This window comes from Mycteria americana, chromosome 2 (genome assembly GCF_035582795.1).
Source record: "Mycteria americana isolate JAX WOST 10 ecotype Jacksonville Zoo and Gardens chromosome 2, USCA_MyAme_1.0, whole genome shotgun sequence".
Lineage (NCBI taxonomy): Eukaryota > Metazoa > Chordata > Aves > Ciconiiformes > Ciconiidae > Mycteria > Mycteria americana.
Genome location: NC_134366.1, coordinates 34043709 through 34057058, shown reverse-complemented (window position 1 = coordinate 34057058; position 13350 = coordinate 34043709). Strand labels below are relative to the sequence as shown.

The following is a 13350-nucleotide window of genomic DNA, read 5'->3' as shown; positions in this document are numbered from 1 at the left end:
CGAGTGTACTCTCAGTAAGTTTGCAGATGACACCAAGTTGTGTGGGAGTGTTGATCTGCTGGAGGGTAGGCAAGCTCTGCAGAGGGACCTGGACAGGCTGGATCGATGGGCTGGGGTGAATTGTATGAGGTTTAACAAGGCCAAGTGCAAGGTCCTGCACTTGGGCCACAGCAACCCCATGCAACGCTACAGGCTTGGGGAAGAGTGGCTGGAAAGCTGCCTGGCAGAGAAGGACCTGGGGGTGTTTGTTGACAGCTGCCTGAATATGAGCCAGCAGTGTGCCCAGGTGGCCAAGAAGGCCAATGGCATCCTGGCTTGTATCAAAAATAGCGTGGCCAGCAGGACTAGGGAAGTGATTGTGCCCCTGTACTCGGCACTGGTGAGGCCGTACCTCGAATACTGTGCTCAGTTTTGGGCCCCCCACTACAAGAGGGATATTGAGGTACTGGAGCGTGTACAGAGAAGGGCAACGAAGCTGGTGAAGGGTCTGGAGCAGAAGTCTTATGAGGAGCGGCTGAGGGAGCTGGGACTGTTTAGCCTGGAGAAAAGGGGGCTGAGGGGAGACCTCATCGCTCTCTACAACTACCTGAAAGGAGGTTGTAGAGAGGTGGGGGTCGGTCTCTTCTCCCAGGTAACAAGTGATAGGACAAGAGGAAATGGCCTCAAGTTGCGCCAGGGGAGGTTTAGACTGGATATTAGGAAATTTTTCTTCACTGAGAGGGTTATCAAGCATTGGAACAGACTGCCCAGGGAAGTGGTTGAGTCGCCATCCCTGGAGGTATTTAAAGGACGTTTGGATGAGGTGCTTAGAGACATGGTGTAGTGGTGGTTTTTGGCAGTGTTAGGTTTATGGTTGGACTCGATGATCTTAAAGGTCTTTTCCAACCTATATGATTCTGTGATTCTGTGATTCTGTATTTGCAAAAACTAAGCACTTTCACTTCATTTCACTTTCTATTTTTGTCAGACTGTTATTGTTTGAAGTTTCTGAGATTTCCTAAAGTAGATACAGTATTGTTCTGTGCCTTTTTTTTTTTAAAGCTAATTCTATCAATTTAACATTGCACAAACTATTTTGCACACAGCAGCTGCTGTGAAATTGTGCGGTATCTACATAGAAGAAATAATGGATTTATTTTAAGAAAAGTAATCATTGTTCATCAGACCTCTTACAACCCATCTTTTTCCACTTTCTCCTCCCTCTAAATATCATGGGCAAGAATGGGTTGCCTTTGAACAGAAGGCTGTGTCTCAAACCATTTATATATAAATAATCTGTATATATATTTTCTTAGTAAGTTTGAACTGATATAGGTAATGGCGTAAATTGGGCAGTATAGTGGAGATTTGAGTTCAAGGAGTAGGCAGCTGCTTATTGCTTTGCAGAAAGGATGCTCAGTTGAAGTTACCACAAGCATGGAACATGAGCTTAAAACTAGAGAAACTTCTTTTCTACCTTCAAAAAGCATAGCTGTTAAGGTATGAAGAAACCTTTTTAAAAATATGTCTTGTGCGACTGTTTCTGCAGTAGCGTTGAGCTCTGTCTACAAGTTTTTAATTAGATGGAACATAAAGAGATGGCCTACTAGATCTGGCTCTTTATGGAGAGAGGCTGATTTAATGTATTTCTGTCAAGATAAATATTGGGAATCTTAAGTGGTAGAAGTTGTTCTAGAAGCAAAGGTGATGATTCTTTAAGTTCATTTAGTGGGATCAGGTTTCTTTAGCAGTGAAAGAAAGAAAAGATTGGTGAAAGGACTTTTCACATAATTCCTTGCTGCAGTTTTAGGCAAGAAGGTAAAAAGTTTGAAATGCTGCGTGAGCAGTAATCACAAATGAAATATGCAATAACAGTTTCTTGACTAAAGAACATGTGAATTCATTATTTTTAGTCATTTAGGAGACCAGACTTTTTTTTTTACTTGATAAAGATTCTGGGGGCTTCCCCCTCTCTCCCCTTTGCCAGTGTTCTGCACTAGCAAAACTTGACATAGATGTAATTTGTTTATCCAGAGGCTGGACATGGAACGGTCTAGATTATCTCATTGGCTTGAATTCAAGCTAGAGTTAGAGGGATTACTTTATTTTCTCACTTTGGGTCACCTTAGGTGATCCTGTCAAGCAATAAGCCTGGCCCTGTTTGGATCACCTAAGGTAATCCAAAATGCTTTGATCCTTTTTGTCTGTTTTCTGTCCGCATGGCTAAACTAGCTTAGATACAAGTCAATATGGATTGTTACAAAGGAAAAGGATCACTTTCTTTGAAATTATATTAAAAATGAGTTTGAGTATGTCACTTCTCTATTTAAGAAAGTGGCTGAAAGTGAGCTTGCATCTCCTGTTTCCCACCGTTATCCAAGATGCTCAAGTGCTTCTTTTAAACTTGACCAAAACTCTGTATCATTTTAAACTAGAATATGATTCAGAGTGGGTTTTAATGCAAGCATGTGATCAGAAAGAGTGTGTGCGTCTGTGAAGGTGGCCTTCACAGGCCACCTTACTATGTTTTTCATAGTAAGATAAATACTTATTCCACTTTCAAAATAAGGTTACGTGAAATGAGGCTTTCTGTCCCCTGCTGATAGTTCTGCTGTATAATAAAATAGCTGTTAGCGCTGAAAATAAATATTAGTAAAATGAAGGTTGGTTTAAAATTTAAAAATCCACTTCTTAGTTTCATGTTGTGATCAGCAATGCTGGCAGAGCAGGTGTGAGAGAGGGAGGAAAAAAAAAAATCTTAACTCTTGAATCCATGCTGAATTTTACTCTGTTTTTTCACTTGAAAAGGAAGTTTAGTGTTGAAAATATTTACCATTTCTGGAAGAACAATGATCAGTGTTAATCAGAAGACTGTTCTTTTTCTTCAGCAGTTTTATTGCACAAACCAATTGTATCAAAATGTAGAACATAATTTTTCTATTTTTATTTTAATAGTAATATTCTGACTATAGCAAGCAGGCAGGTTTTATTTGAGTAATGGGATTTGTTGCTCTCTGGATAAATACTGAAATTGAAGTAATGTGCACAATAGCTTTTAAACTTTTTATTTACATACTGTGCTTCAATGTTATGTACTTTAAGAAATTGTTAGCCTATGTTTTCATTTAAAGGCTTGCACTTTTAAAAATGAACTTCATGAATTGTTGAAACAGTGCAGTAATTGTGGTTTTAGAATATAAATGAAAAGTTACTGCCTGTCCATAAGAGCTTTGTTAGACCACCTTGTATAACTGTGGGGGAGGGTAGGGGAAAATGATCCCAAAAGCTTTTCTGTCTCATGCAGTGTGAGAAGCAGCAGGAGAATCCAAACTAAATACAGTTAGACGTGATTGCACTTGAATTAATCCAACTGTTAACCAATTAAGCCATTTGACAGACAAAGTGTATGTTGAGCGGAAGAGGAGGAGGTGAGGTAGAGAGAGGACAGATGGACTCTTGCTTAGCAGAGGAGAGGAGAGTTTCCAGCCTCTGTAACCAGGAGGGATGAGCAGGAATACTGCACTTACCCAGAAGAAACTTCATTAGCCTGACTTCTTAAAACTTAACATTAATTGTGTAAATTTTTTTATTTAAAAGATGATTAGTGTATATTTATATACTTTAATATTTTAGGCTTGCTTTGGGAAAAAAAAAATCTAAACTTAGAACAATAAAAAAAACCTATATAAAATTCCTTTTTTAAAAAAAAAAATTCCCCAGAATTTTCTTTTGAGTACTGCAGTAATTCGTTGTGTAGGTTCACTGCAATTATTTTTATGTAGTCTGAAGTAGGAATGGAGCTTAGCGTTTTTCTTTGCCTTGGTTTTTTGGGCTAAGGAAGGAAAAGGGCAAAAGGATAAGAAGGAAGAGGTAAAAAGAGACCTTTAGTGATGTTAGGAAATGAGGATATGCAGAATGCTTTTCAAAACTCTGCTTGACATGTCTTTCACTTGATTGCTGTAATTTTGGCAGATAGGAGAATGTAACTACAAAGATGTTAATGGTTTATTTCACAATTGTTAAATATTTCTCCTAGTAGTGTAACATAACAATTTCACTGCAGATGAAATTGGCACTCCAGTTGATACAGCTTTCCAATTTTATTTGTCATGCTAGTGAAGAAACAGTAATTTGAATCCTAAAATAATGTTTTTAATCACTTGACAAAAATGACACTCACCTTAATTATAGAAAGGTTTATACATGAACACGTTCCATTTACACTCAAAATGGAAGTCAAAAGGCAGATGTGTAGAATTAACAAAATTAAACTTGACATCTACTGTTTATGCAATCCTTGACAAATTCTTTTAATGTGAGCCCAGAGGTGGCATTAAATACATTTGGCAAAACGTCATATTTAAAAAAAAAAAAAAAAAAGTTTACCCAAATGGCAAAGAATAGTTTGCTTATCGATGTCTAGTTAGGGGCAGATTAGCTACTGCCATTTAAAAAATATTGATGGGCAAATGTAATTGAATATACACAGTAAAAGAATTGTGGGCAAAGCAGCATGTTTTTGTTTTTAATGACTGTTCTTTTAATGTTCAGATTATTCTGTTGCAACCATTAAAGTTGAAAACAATCATAAATTGCAGTCTTCTGAAGTGGTACGGGCCATTTGGATGCTACAGCTGTAAGACTTTAGTATTCTGCTGAAGCTTTAAGATTGGCAAGTGGATGATTCCAGAGGCCTTCCTGTATGGATGTTCTTTGTTTCCCCTCCTGCTTTCCCCTCCATCTCCAAACTTGAAACCACAATTACTCTGAGCGTGTGGGGGAATCATGAAGAGAGCTGAGTCCCTGGAACAGGAACTCCTGTCTGGAGTGGGAGGATGGTGGCATCCAGAGCCTTGTGAGAGGGAATGCATGTGTCCGCTGTTTGGTGGCAGAGAGGACGATAGGAGGAAAAGGACGACCTGTTGACTGGACTTCTGGCGTAGCAGTGTTTTTGCGCTAAACTAGAAACACTTACATATCTCACTGCCAGTTGCAAGCTAAAATTGACAGCATCAGTTTAAATCGAAACAACAAACCTTTATGTACCTCAGTGAATCATGGAGGGAAAGCTGTTATCAAGGCTGAGGATTTTGCTTAAAGATGGGACATTGGCAAAGCTCTGAAGGCTTGTCAGCTGGATTAAGTGAACAAGAAACCTGTTGAAGCTACTTTAAAGTAAGACATAGTTGTATTTGTTGAAGCTACTTTAAAGTAAGACATAGTTGTATTTGTTACTGGAGTAACTCATTGCTGTTGTGGTTGGTACATTAAATTCTTGCCACAGTCCTATTGATTTGTCTGCAAAATAGCTAATTCATAACTAGTAAATTATATTACGCATAACGGCATGCATACTAAATTATAGTGGGATTTTTTCTTCTCTTAAACTGTTTATTTGAGACTGTCTTTGTGGCCTTAGTACACGGTTTATAAGCAGTGAATCTTGTGGATTTACATTAGCTCCCATGTGAATGGTCACGTTAAGTTGCGTAGTCAGACTTAGCTCAGCACTGTTAGCCATAAGTGTGTGCAACAGGGATCATCAAAATGCTGCATTAGTTAGAAAGTAGAAGCCAAAGAAAGGAAAAGATGCATATAAGCAAGTAAGTTCTTTATGTACTTCTAGTAGTTGGCTGTATACTGTGGAAAAAACATTCAGTGGGAAAAATGGACAAACCCTAGTCAAAACCAAAAAAAAAGCAGGTGTCACTGAGAGGTGATAGTCTTGTTATCTGTAACACCTGAATCAAGCTCATGTGAATATTCACCTTGGTGTGTCTCTTCCACATGATGAGGCTCTTCAGTACCCAGTTTGGGCTTACAGACAGCCCTTTACTTCATTTGCAGTTTATTTTGCTAAAGCAGTTCCATATCATGGGAAGAAAATTACTGTGTGTGAATATGATGCTACATTAGCCCGTTGCAAATATGACCTTACTAATACACTTGCAGAAGTCTTTCGTTATAGGACTTCAGACGTGAAAGATAAGAAGTGGTGATGGTGGGGCTAACATACAGCATCTGTAGTGGTGGTAAGCAAAAGTGGCAAAAACTGGTGAGGTGGAACAGTTGTTGATCAGGAATAAAGATCCTTTATCTGTGTGCGCATGTGTGTATGCATACAGTGTGATAGTTCAGCTTGGAAGTTTGCCCTCCCAGCATAGGGCATGTCAGCTTCTTTTAAAGGGTCTGGATAGCTACTACTTTAAAGCCAGTATTATACCAGCTCTTCAGAAGACTGGTTTGTTCTTTCTGTCAAGAGTGACAAGCATTCACTCTGCAGTTAACTTTAGTAAAGCTAGGCAGAGCTTCAGTAAATCTGTGAATCTTCTAAAAAATTGATGTTTTATTTATAACTTACTTGGGAGTAAGTTGTAAGTAGTGGGGTTTGAATTTAAATACCTGAGCTAGTTCCATACTGACCAGCTGCATAGTCATATTTGTGTAATGTTTGGACTTTCTTTGCTTTTAATGGTTGATTTCGATGTGTTGAAGGAACTTTAAACAAAGTTTTCATTTTTGTCTGGGATTTATACTGCTAAAGTCCCTTTAAGTAGTGTGAAGTTAGGGGAAGTTTTATTTACAGTCAGTCTAAGGGAACCACACTGATGATTAGATCCCTTTGAATGTCTCCAAATCCATAAGACTATAAACCACTCATCTAAAGTATACAAGAATTGGGCCAGTATCTGTTGTACCTACTGCTGTGTACCAAGCTGTGCGAGTTTTAAGAAATCCTATTAAAATACCAAATGAGATTTGAATCTCTGTACCCATATGCTAAATTGCAAAACTAGAGTGTAGGACAAAGGCCACTGTTTTATCTATTAGACTTATAGAACTTTCTTTGTTAATTATGCATTCATCCAACTCTGAATATGCATCCTGCTATCTAGTTTAATTAGGTTTTGTTAAGTCATTTAGAGTGCTTATCCCATATTTAGAACTTAAACTTTTTTGAATAATGCCATTAAGCATACTGATTTTTTTTTTCCACAAAAAAGGACCATGATTAAATATTATCTTCTGTGTGCATATCTTCCTGATGCTTGTAGTGCTCTGCAGAAGTTTTAAAATGTATTTTTGAGGGCATGAATATGAGGAATCTTCTTTGTGTATTGAAATATAGATGTATAATGAGAGCTCATGTCTCTTTCAGTTAATTGTTGTATTTGCCAGTTTTTTTTATCTTGGTGTCCCTCTCCTTGTCTCTCTCCTCCTCACCCTTCAAGCAGTTTATCTACTGCATTTACTTATTCTGAGTCAACAAAATCTTCTCAGCTGTGGCCAAGATTTTTTTTTTAATTTATTGTAGCACCGTTCTTCAACATTTTAGCTGTGTGGACTGTATGGCTAATATCATCTAATAAACAGCTTTTTCAGCTTAAAGAGGATTGAATCACTTGCAATCCAGTTTTTGAATTGCAGCACTTTTAATTAAAACACATAAGTGTGTTGACGAGTGTAATTTTTTCCAGCCTCAAACACCAAGGAACAAGCCAGTATAACTTCTCCATCTCTTGCTAGGAAACTTTAACTAGGAAGAAAATAGAATTTCATCTCAATGTTCCATTAAACTATAATAAACTAGGAAGAATTAAATTATTGTGATGATTACAATTTACGTCTATGAAACAGTCTCGCTTAGAGTTACGATTTTGCTTTTGGGCAGCCTGATCTCTTGCTCTCAGAAAGGAACCGAAGCTGCTTTATCGAGAGGCCTTATTTTATATTATTTTTCCCTGTTCATAGGATTTTTAAAACTTTTTTGTGAGGAAGTTGGTTTTTCTGACTCCCATGCCTAAGATGGAAAGGTGAAATCTAAATAGTCCCTTTAGAGAAGTAAGAGCTGTAGGCAAGGTTCCCCTGTCCTCCATATTAAAAGCTAAAAAAGGGCTCTCTGCAAATATGGTGTTCGATCACTGCTTGTTTTCTAAATGTCAAACTGCAAGACGAGTTTATTTAAATACTTTCTTAGTGTTACTTGTTGACATAGCAGTTGTCTGAGTTCCCATCAGGGTGTCATTTGATTACTGGTAGGAAAGGCGTAAATTAGACAACAAAAAAAGAAAAGTTGAGAACCTTAGAGCTGGAACAGTTTTGGTGGCCTATAAATACTTGTCATCATCGGTTTCACACTCTTGGGACTTGGCTGAAACATGCTTTCCATATTGAACTAGAGACTAGATTGAATTAAATTTATATAATCTTTGTTGACTGCATTGCAGTATTGTGAAGGTCCAAAACTATTGTAGCTCTGTTCAGTCAGGTTTTCACTACCTTGCTTTTTAGATTACCCTGCATATATGTATATATATGTATATACACACTTCTATTTATCTACCTAGATAGATCAAGTGTGTATGTATATGTATGTGTATATGAATGCACTTACGCTGTAACCTATATTGGCACAATAACCTGAATCTTGCTGCTTTTTTCATACTCCTGGTGAATCCACCAGCCCAGCTGAAGTTTTGCCTGCTGTGTTATGTAAGCCATCAGCCCCGAAAGCCAACCAGCCCCACAGATGCTCTTGTGGCTAACTTTAGCTTGCACCACGGGCTTTCCAAACAACCCTTGTCTCCCCCCACTGCCGAAGTGTGCCTGCTAAGCCAGATCTCTTCTAGGAACGTGATAATGCCTGCACGGAGAAAATGTAAATCTGGGATCTCTCTTCTTATATATTAAATTTCCTGATTTTGAAACAGAATTGTATTTAGATATTTCAAAGAATTGTTTGAATGCTCATTATTTCTATGGTAAAAAATTTTTAGAGGTAGCAATCAGTTTCTTAAGTTTCCCTCTCTTTTATTTAAAGGGAAGAGTAAAAGTAAACTTGCACCAAATATTTGGTGCACCTGCTGACTTGCGTGTGACTTGACTGGAGAAAGGAACGCTTTTTTTGGTCTTGCAACTGCTTTGATATAGGGAAGAAATAGTGTTGCTTGGCTGTGGAAAATTACATGTTTAGTTGTGGAAAACAAGGTTGTATTCATCGCTCCCTGTTCTGTTACAAAGCCTGCATTTTTCTTGGAAGTAGTGGAGAATTTCACAGGGGAGAAAAGAAAAAGAGATCTCAAGAAACAGAAGTGCACAAAATGAGAATAGAGAAGAAAAAGAAATGACGCTTTAAAGAGTGATAGTTGCATCTGAAGTGAGAGATGAGTAACAGTATTTGAAAGAAAAATGCTCTAATGTTGGCTAAACTGGACTACTAGCCCACAATATAACTTCATAGTAATACTCCTAAAAAATAAAGATGATTTTTATTTCATCAAGCAAAACTTATGAAATATCTAGTTAAAATGTATCAAGCTTTGTAGAAACTACAAATATTGCTTTGGAGACTTGAAGTTGTACGAATATCATATTAATTATTCCTTTTCCATGTGTTCTCGTTTACAGACCAGTCTTTCCATATGGGGATGGGGAAGTCTTGGCGTTGTGCTTTTTCTAGTAACTTTTGGACCCTTCGCTATATTTTACTTTGCATTTTATATCCTCTGCTTTGTGGGTGGGTAAGTATACTACTTAGTGTTCTGTATAATTTACTATGAAAGTAAAATTTTAATGTGTGTATTAGCAAGTAGTTTGCTCTGAAAATCTGAAGTGACTTCTCTGTAATAAGTATTTCCACATTTGAGCAGCTCTTTATGAGCCAAGTTTTTCTTCTTGAAATCTCAATTTTATCAGAAGTAATTATTTTTTTGCTGTTCAATAGTGCTTATACTACCGTTGCCCAGGCAAGAAAAAAAATTCTGATATAAATAGCTATTTTTTTTTTTTTAAACAGGTGTTGGAGGACAAATACTCACATAAAACCAATGTTAAATTCAGTTCATGCTTTCTATTACCATGTCAGTTCTTTGCCCAGGTACTTACTAAGTAATTATGTCCCCTTTCCTTATCGCAATCTCATTTTCCTACTTAAGGTACTTCATTCATGAGGAAAGTGAGAGGTTGTTTTCCTGGGTGTGTGGAAATGATGCTACATCTTGCTACATCTTGAACAAGTAGATCAGTTCAGCAGCTATAGGCATTTCATACTTTATCTGTAGACAGGAAGGGAGCAAACAGGTGATGTTTTTATAGTCTTTAGCACCATTATTACATTGTATATTATCATGTGTGCCCTGTAACCATTAAAACTTTTAATGCCAAGTCTAAATGTATTAGTGAGATATTCCTCCTTCCTGTCACTCATAAGACTAATCTGCAGGACAGTAATATTTCTAGGCTGTCCAAGACCTGCTTGACTTCTAATGGGGTGTTTGGGCTATCTTTAATATTTTTTTTCCTTCCTTTGAAACACCCTCGTAACCTTCTTATTGGATACAGAACAGAATGTATATATATTCCTGTATGTCTCATCACAAATGTGATAAGAGTTTAGTGGCTAGAATTAGAGCTGCTATGCTTGGGTTTCAACTGTATTAAACTTGGAATTCCATCTCTGAGAAATCAGAATAGTCAGTCATCTAGAGTGAGGATTTAGTTAAAGTAAAACTAACTTGTAAGTAAATGCTTTTGTCTTGTAAGTCTTGATACATGCATAATTGGCATATGTGCCTGCTGTTTGTCCAGGGCAAAAGGCAAAGAGTTCATCCAAAGGGCAAGAGTTTGTCCATTTACTGCTTTGTATTACCACTTCCTTAGTGTTTGCATTATGAAAAAAAATTTGGGATATAATAATTTCTTAAAAACTTATCCTTCCTTCTTGATCAATTTCAGTTGCTTGGCTTTTCAAAGCTAACAGCCAAAGCAGTCTCTCATGGAGTATGTCTGAAGTCAGCTACAGTTTGCCACCATGAGACTGCCTCTAGTGCCTCAGCTTACTCATTCTCAAGTCGGCTCTGATACCTCTTTGCTGTGATTCTTTTGCTGCTTTGGTTCATTTTTGTATCTAGTCAGTGAACATTGATCTTCTTAAGAATAAATTAATCTTGTGGTAGTGTATCTGTTAAAGCAGAATTTGTATCCATCTTCCTATTATGTGTTTCCTTATGTAGATAGATATGAAGTCTCAGCCCTTCCAGTAGAATGTCATTACTTCATCACTTTAACATACACATCTTCTTGGCTAAGGCTGTGATCTGGTCCTTTTTTACACTGTTAATCTTTTTCAAAGTGACACACCTACTTTAAATTTTAACATTCAGCATACAGATAAGTGAGGTGATCCTAACTAGGTCAAATAGATTTATGTCTAAATAATTCTTGCCTGCTTTGTCTTTTTGAATTAATTCCCGTTAAGTTACACAAAATTCTTCATCCTGTTTCTCTTGGAAACAAACAAAAATTAATGTTATGAGGTAACTTTTTCACTTATGATTAGCAATTATATATTATAATATCATTTATATAAATTAAGAAAATGAAAATCTGAGTTTGTGTTGAATATCCTCTTGATGATTTAGGTGAGCATTTGCACTGAATGGTCAGGCAATGTATACCTCTCTAATGCACACAAGATTTTAAATTAGAGAATAAAATGTATTAATTTCTCCTATAGAGGCAGAAGCTCCTGGCATTTCTAGCTTAAAAATGAAAATACTTAGAGGCATCTAAGAAAGCAAGTATATACTTAAATTATTTTGGTAGCATATTAGTATTTTTTAATAAGTCATTAACCTCAGAAATGTCATAACATTTGAGAGAAAACAGATGTATAATGTATAGCTAGTTATTTCCAAGGCTTCAATCCTTTTGAATAAAAGAAGGGAAGGACCTCTCCCCTCCTTACTCCCCCCCTCAACTTGCTGATACATGTTTGAGCTTAAAACTGTTTTTTGGCCAAACCCCCCCACATTTTGGGTGTACTGTTTTCTTTAAAGGAAGACTGAGGTTTCTAATAGAAAAGTGGTAGATAATAAAAAGAAAACCCAAACTTTGTAATAATTAAAAAAACCCCAACAAAACACCCCCCTCCCCAATCCAAAATGTTAGTTAACTTTTAAGCATAGTGAAACTAATACTGAGATTTTTCTAAGCAAGTTTTTGTCCTTGAACTGAATTATGGTGCTGCTAGCACCATTGGTGTTACGATTTTAAAGCTGTCTGGAAGTATCTGGAGCAGAAGAGCAATTAGACCTGCTTTTATTTTTTGTCCTCATATGTCAAAAGTACACGTGTTTGGCAGATAAAGATGGCTGTAAGAGAATCAGAGTATGAAGTGAAACTTTCTTATGCAGTATCAAGTTACCAATAATAATTTTGTGTGTAGCTGTTTTTTTTTTTTTTTGTGTCTCTGTGTGTGTGTGTGTGTGTCCTGGAGTTGTTCAAGTATAAATGACCACCTCCCTGCTTCTGAATTGCTGAGCATCTGGAGTACTTAAAAAGAATGGTTCCCAGTTTGGGAATTAAGACCTTCAAATGGTGTGTTTTACCTTGGTTAGGAATATTATTCTAATTCATATGAGTATCATTTACCAACAGCAATCTATATTAACAGTATGTATTATTTCAGCACGTTTCAAGCCTGGAATAACTTTGTGAGTTCCTGTGGTCACAAATTCTGGGCAGCTAGCCTTTAAATGGAATGCTTTGAAATTTGTGTAAAAAGCTATGTGTCTTTTAGCCATCCCAAGGCTAGTCTGAGCAGCAGTAACTTTGTATTCCTTTTTTTTTTTTTCTTGACTTTTCAAAGGCTACATACTTTGGTTATGCTATAATTGGCACAGCCTTTAGGTTTTCATCTATTTCTTAGTAAAACCAGCTTTATGTTCATGTGTTTTTGTGCCCTAGTGTCACAAGCTGTAAACAAATTATTGCTGTTGTGGCAAGGTTGAACTTTTTGTAATGGTTGCTTTTTCCGTATGCCTTCATTATATCATAAAGAAAACAATAATAAAATTAACTACTGTCCTGCTTAACTATAAGTCATAATTTAAATATCATTGTAGAATTGTGAGGGAAGAATATAATGAATTTATGATCTAACATTCTAAATGGTCCAGGAGTGCATTTATTTAGATTTTATATGCTGAATTAATTAAAAACAAGACAACAACAATAAAAAACCCCAAAAACCCCAACACCCCAAAAACCTCACAACACCCAAAAAACCCAACACCTTGTGTTTCACTTCAGTTATCCTGTAGACTTTTTCCTTGACTCTGTTCTTACGCAGCCTGGCAGGACTACTGTTTTTTTTGGTGTTTTTTTGTTTGTTTGGTTGGTTTCTTTTGTTTTTTCTTTGCAGCTTAAAATAAGTTCCCAGTTGAAAATTTTCTTATTTCTTGTTTACACATATGCAATCATTAGTTACTTACTACATCAGTTTCTTCCTGGTTTGTGTTTTTGTGGCTGATGCCACCATGCAGTGGCATAAATGTCTCTCTATAAAGAATTTATTTCTTCATAGTGTTG

The 13350-nt window shown here is 36.6% G+C and overlaps 1 protein-coding gene across 4 annotated transcripts in view; it reads left to right on the top strand.

Annotated features, from left to right (window-relative positions):
- SNX13 (sorting nexin 13) overlaps nt 1-13350 on the top strand; it is a 72368-nt gene that overhangs the window by 14314 nt on the left and 44704 nt on the right. For all 4 annotated transcript variants that reach the window (XM_075492933.1, XM_075492930.1, XM_075492931.1 and 1 more), the window contains exon 2: nt 9388-9500. In XM_075492933.1, the coding sequence (XP_075349048.1) occupies nt 9388-9500 (113 nt within the window). The remainder of the gene's footprint in view (nt 1-9387; nt 9501-13350) is intronic.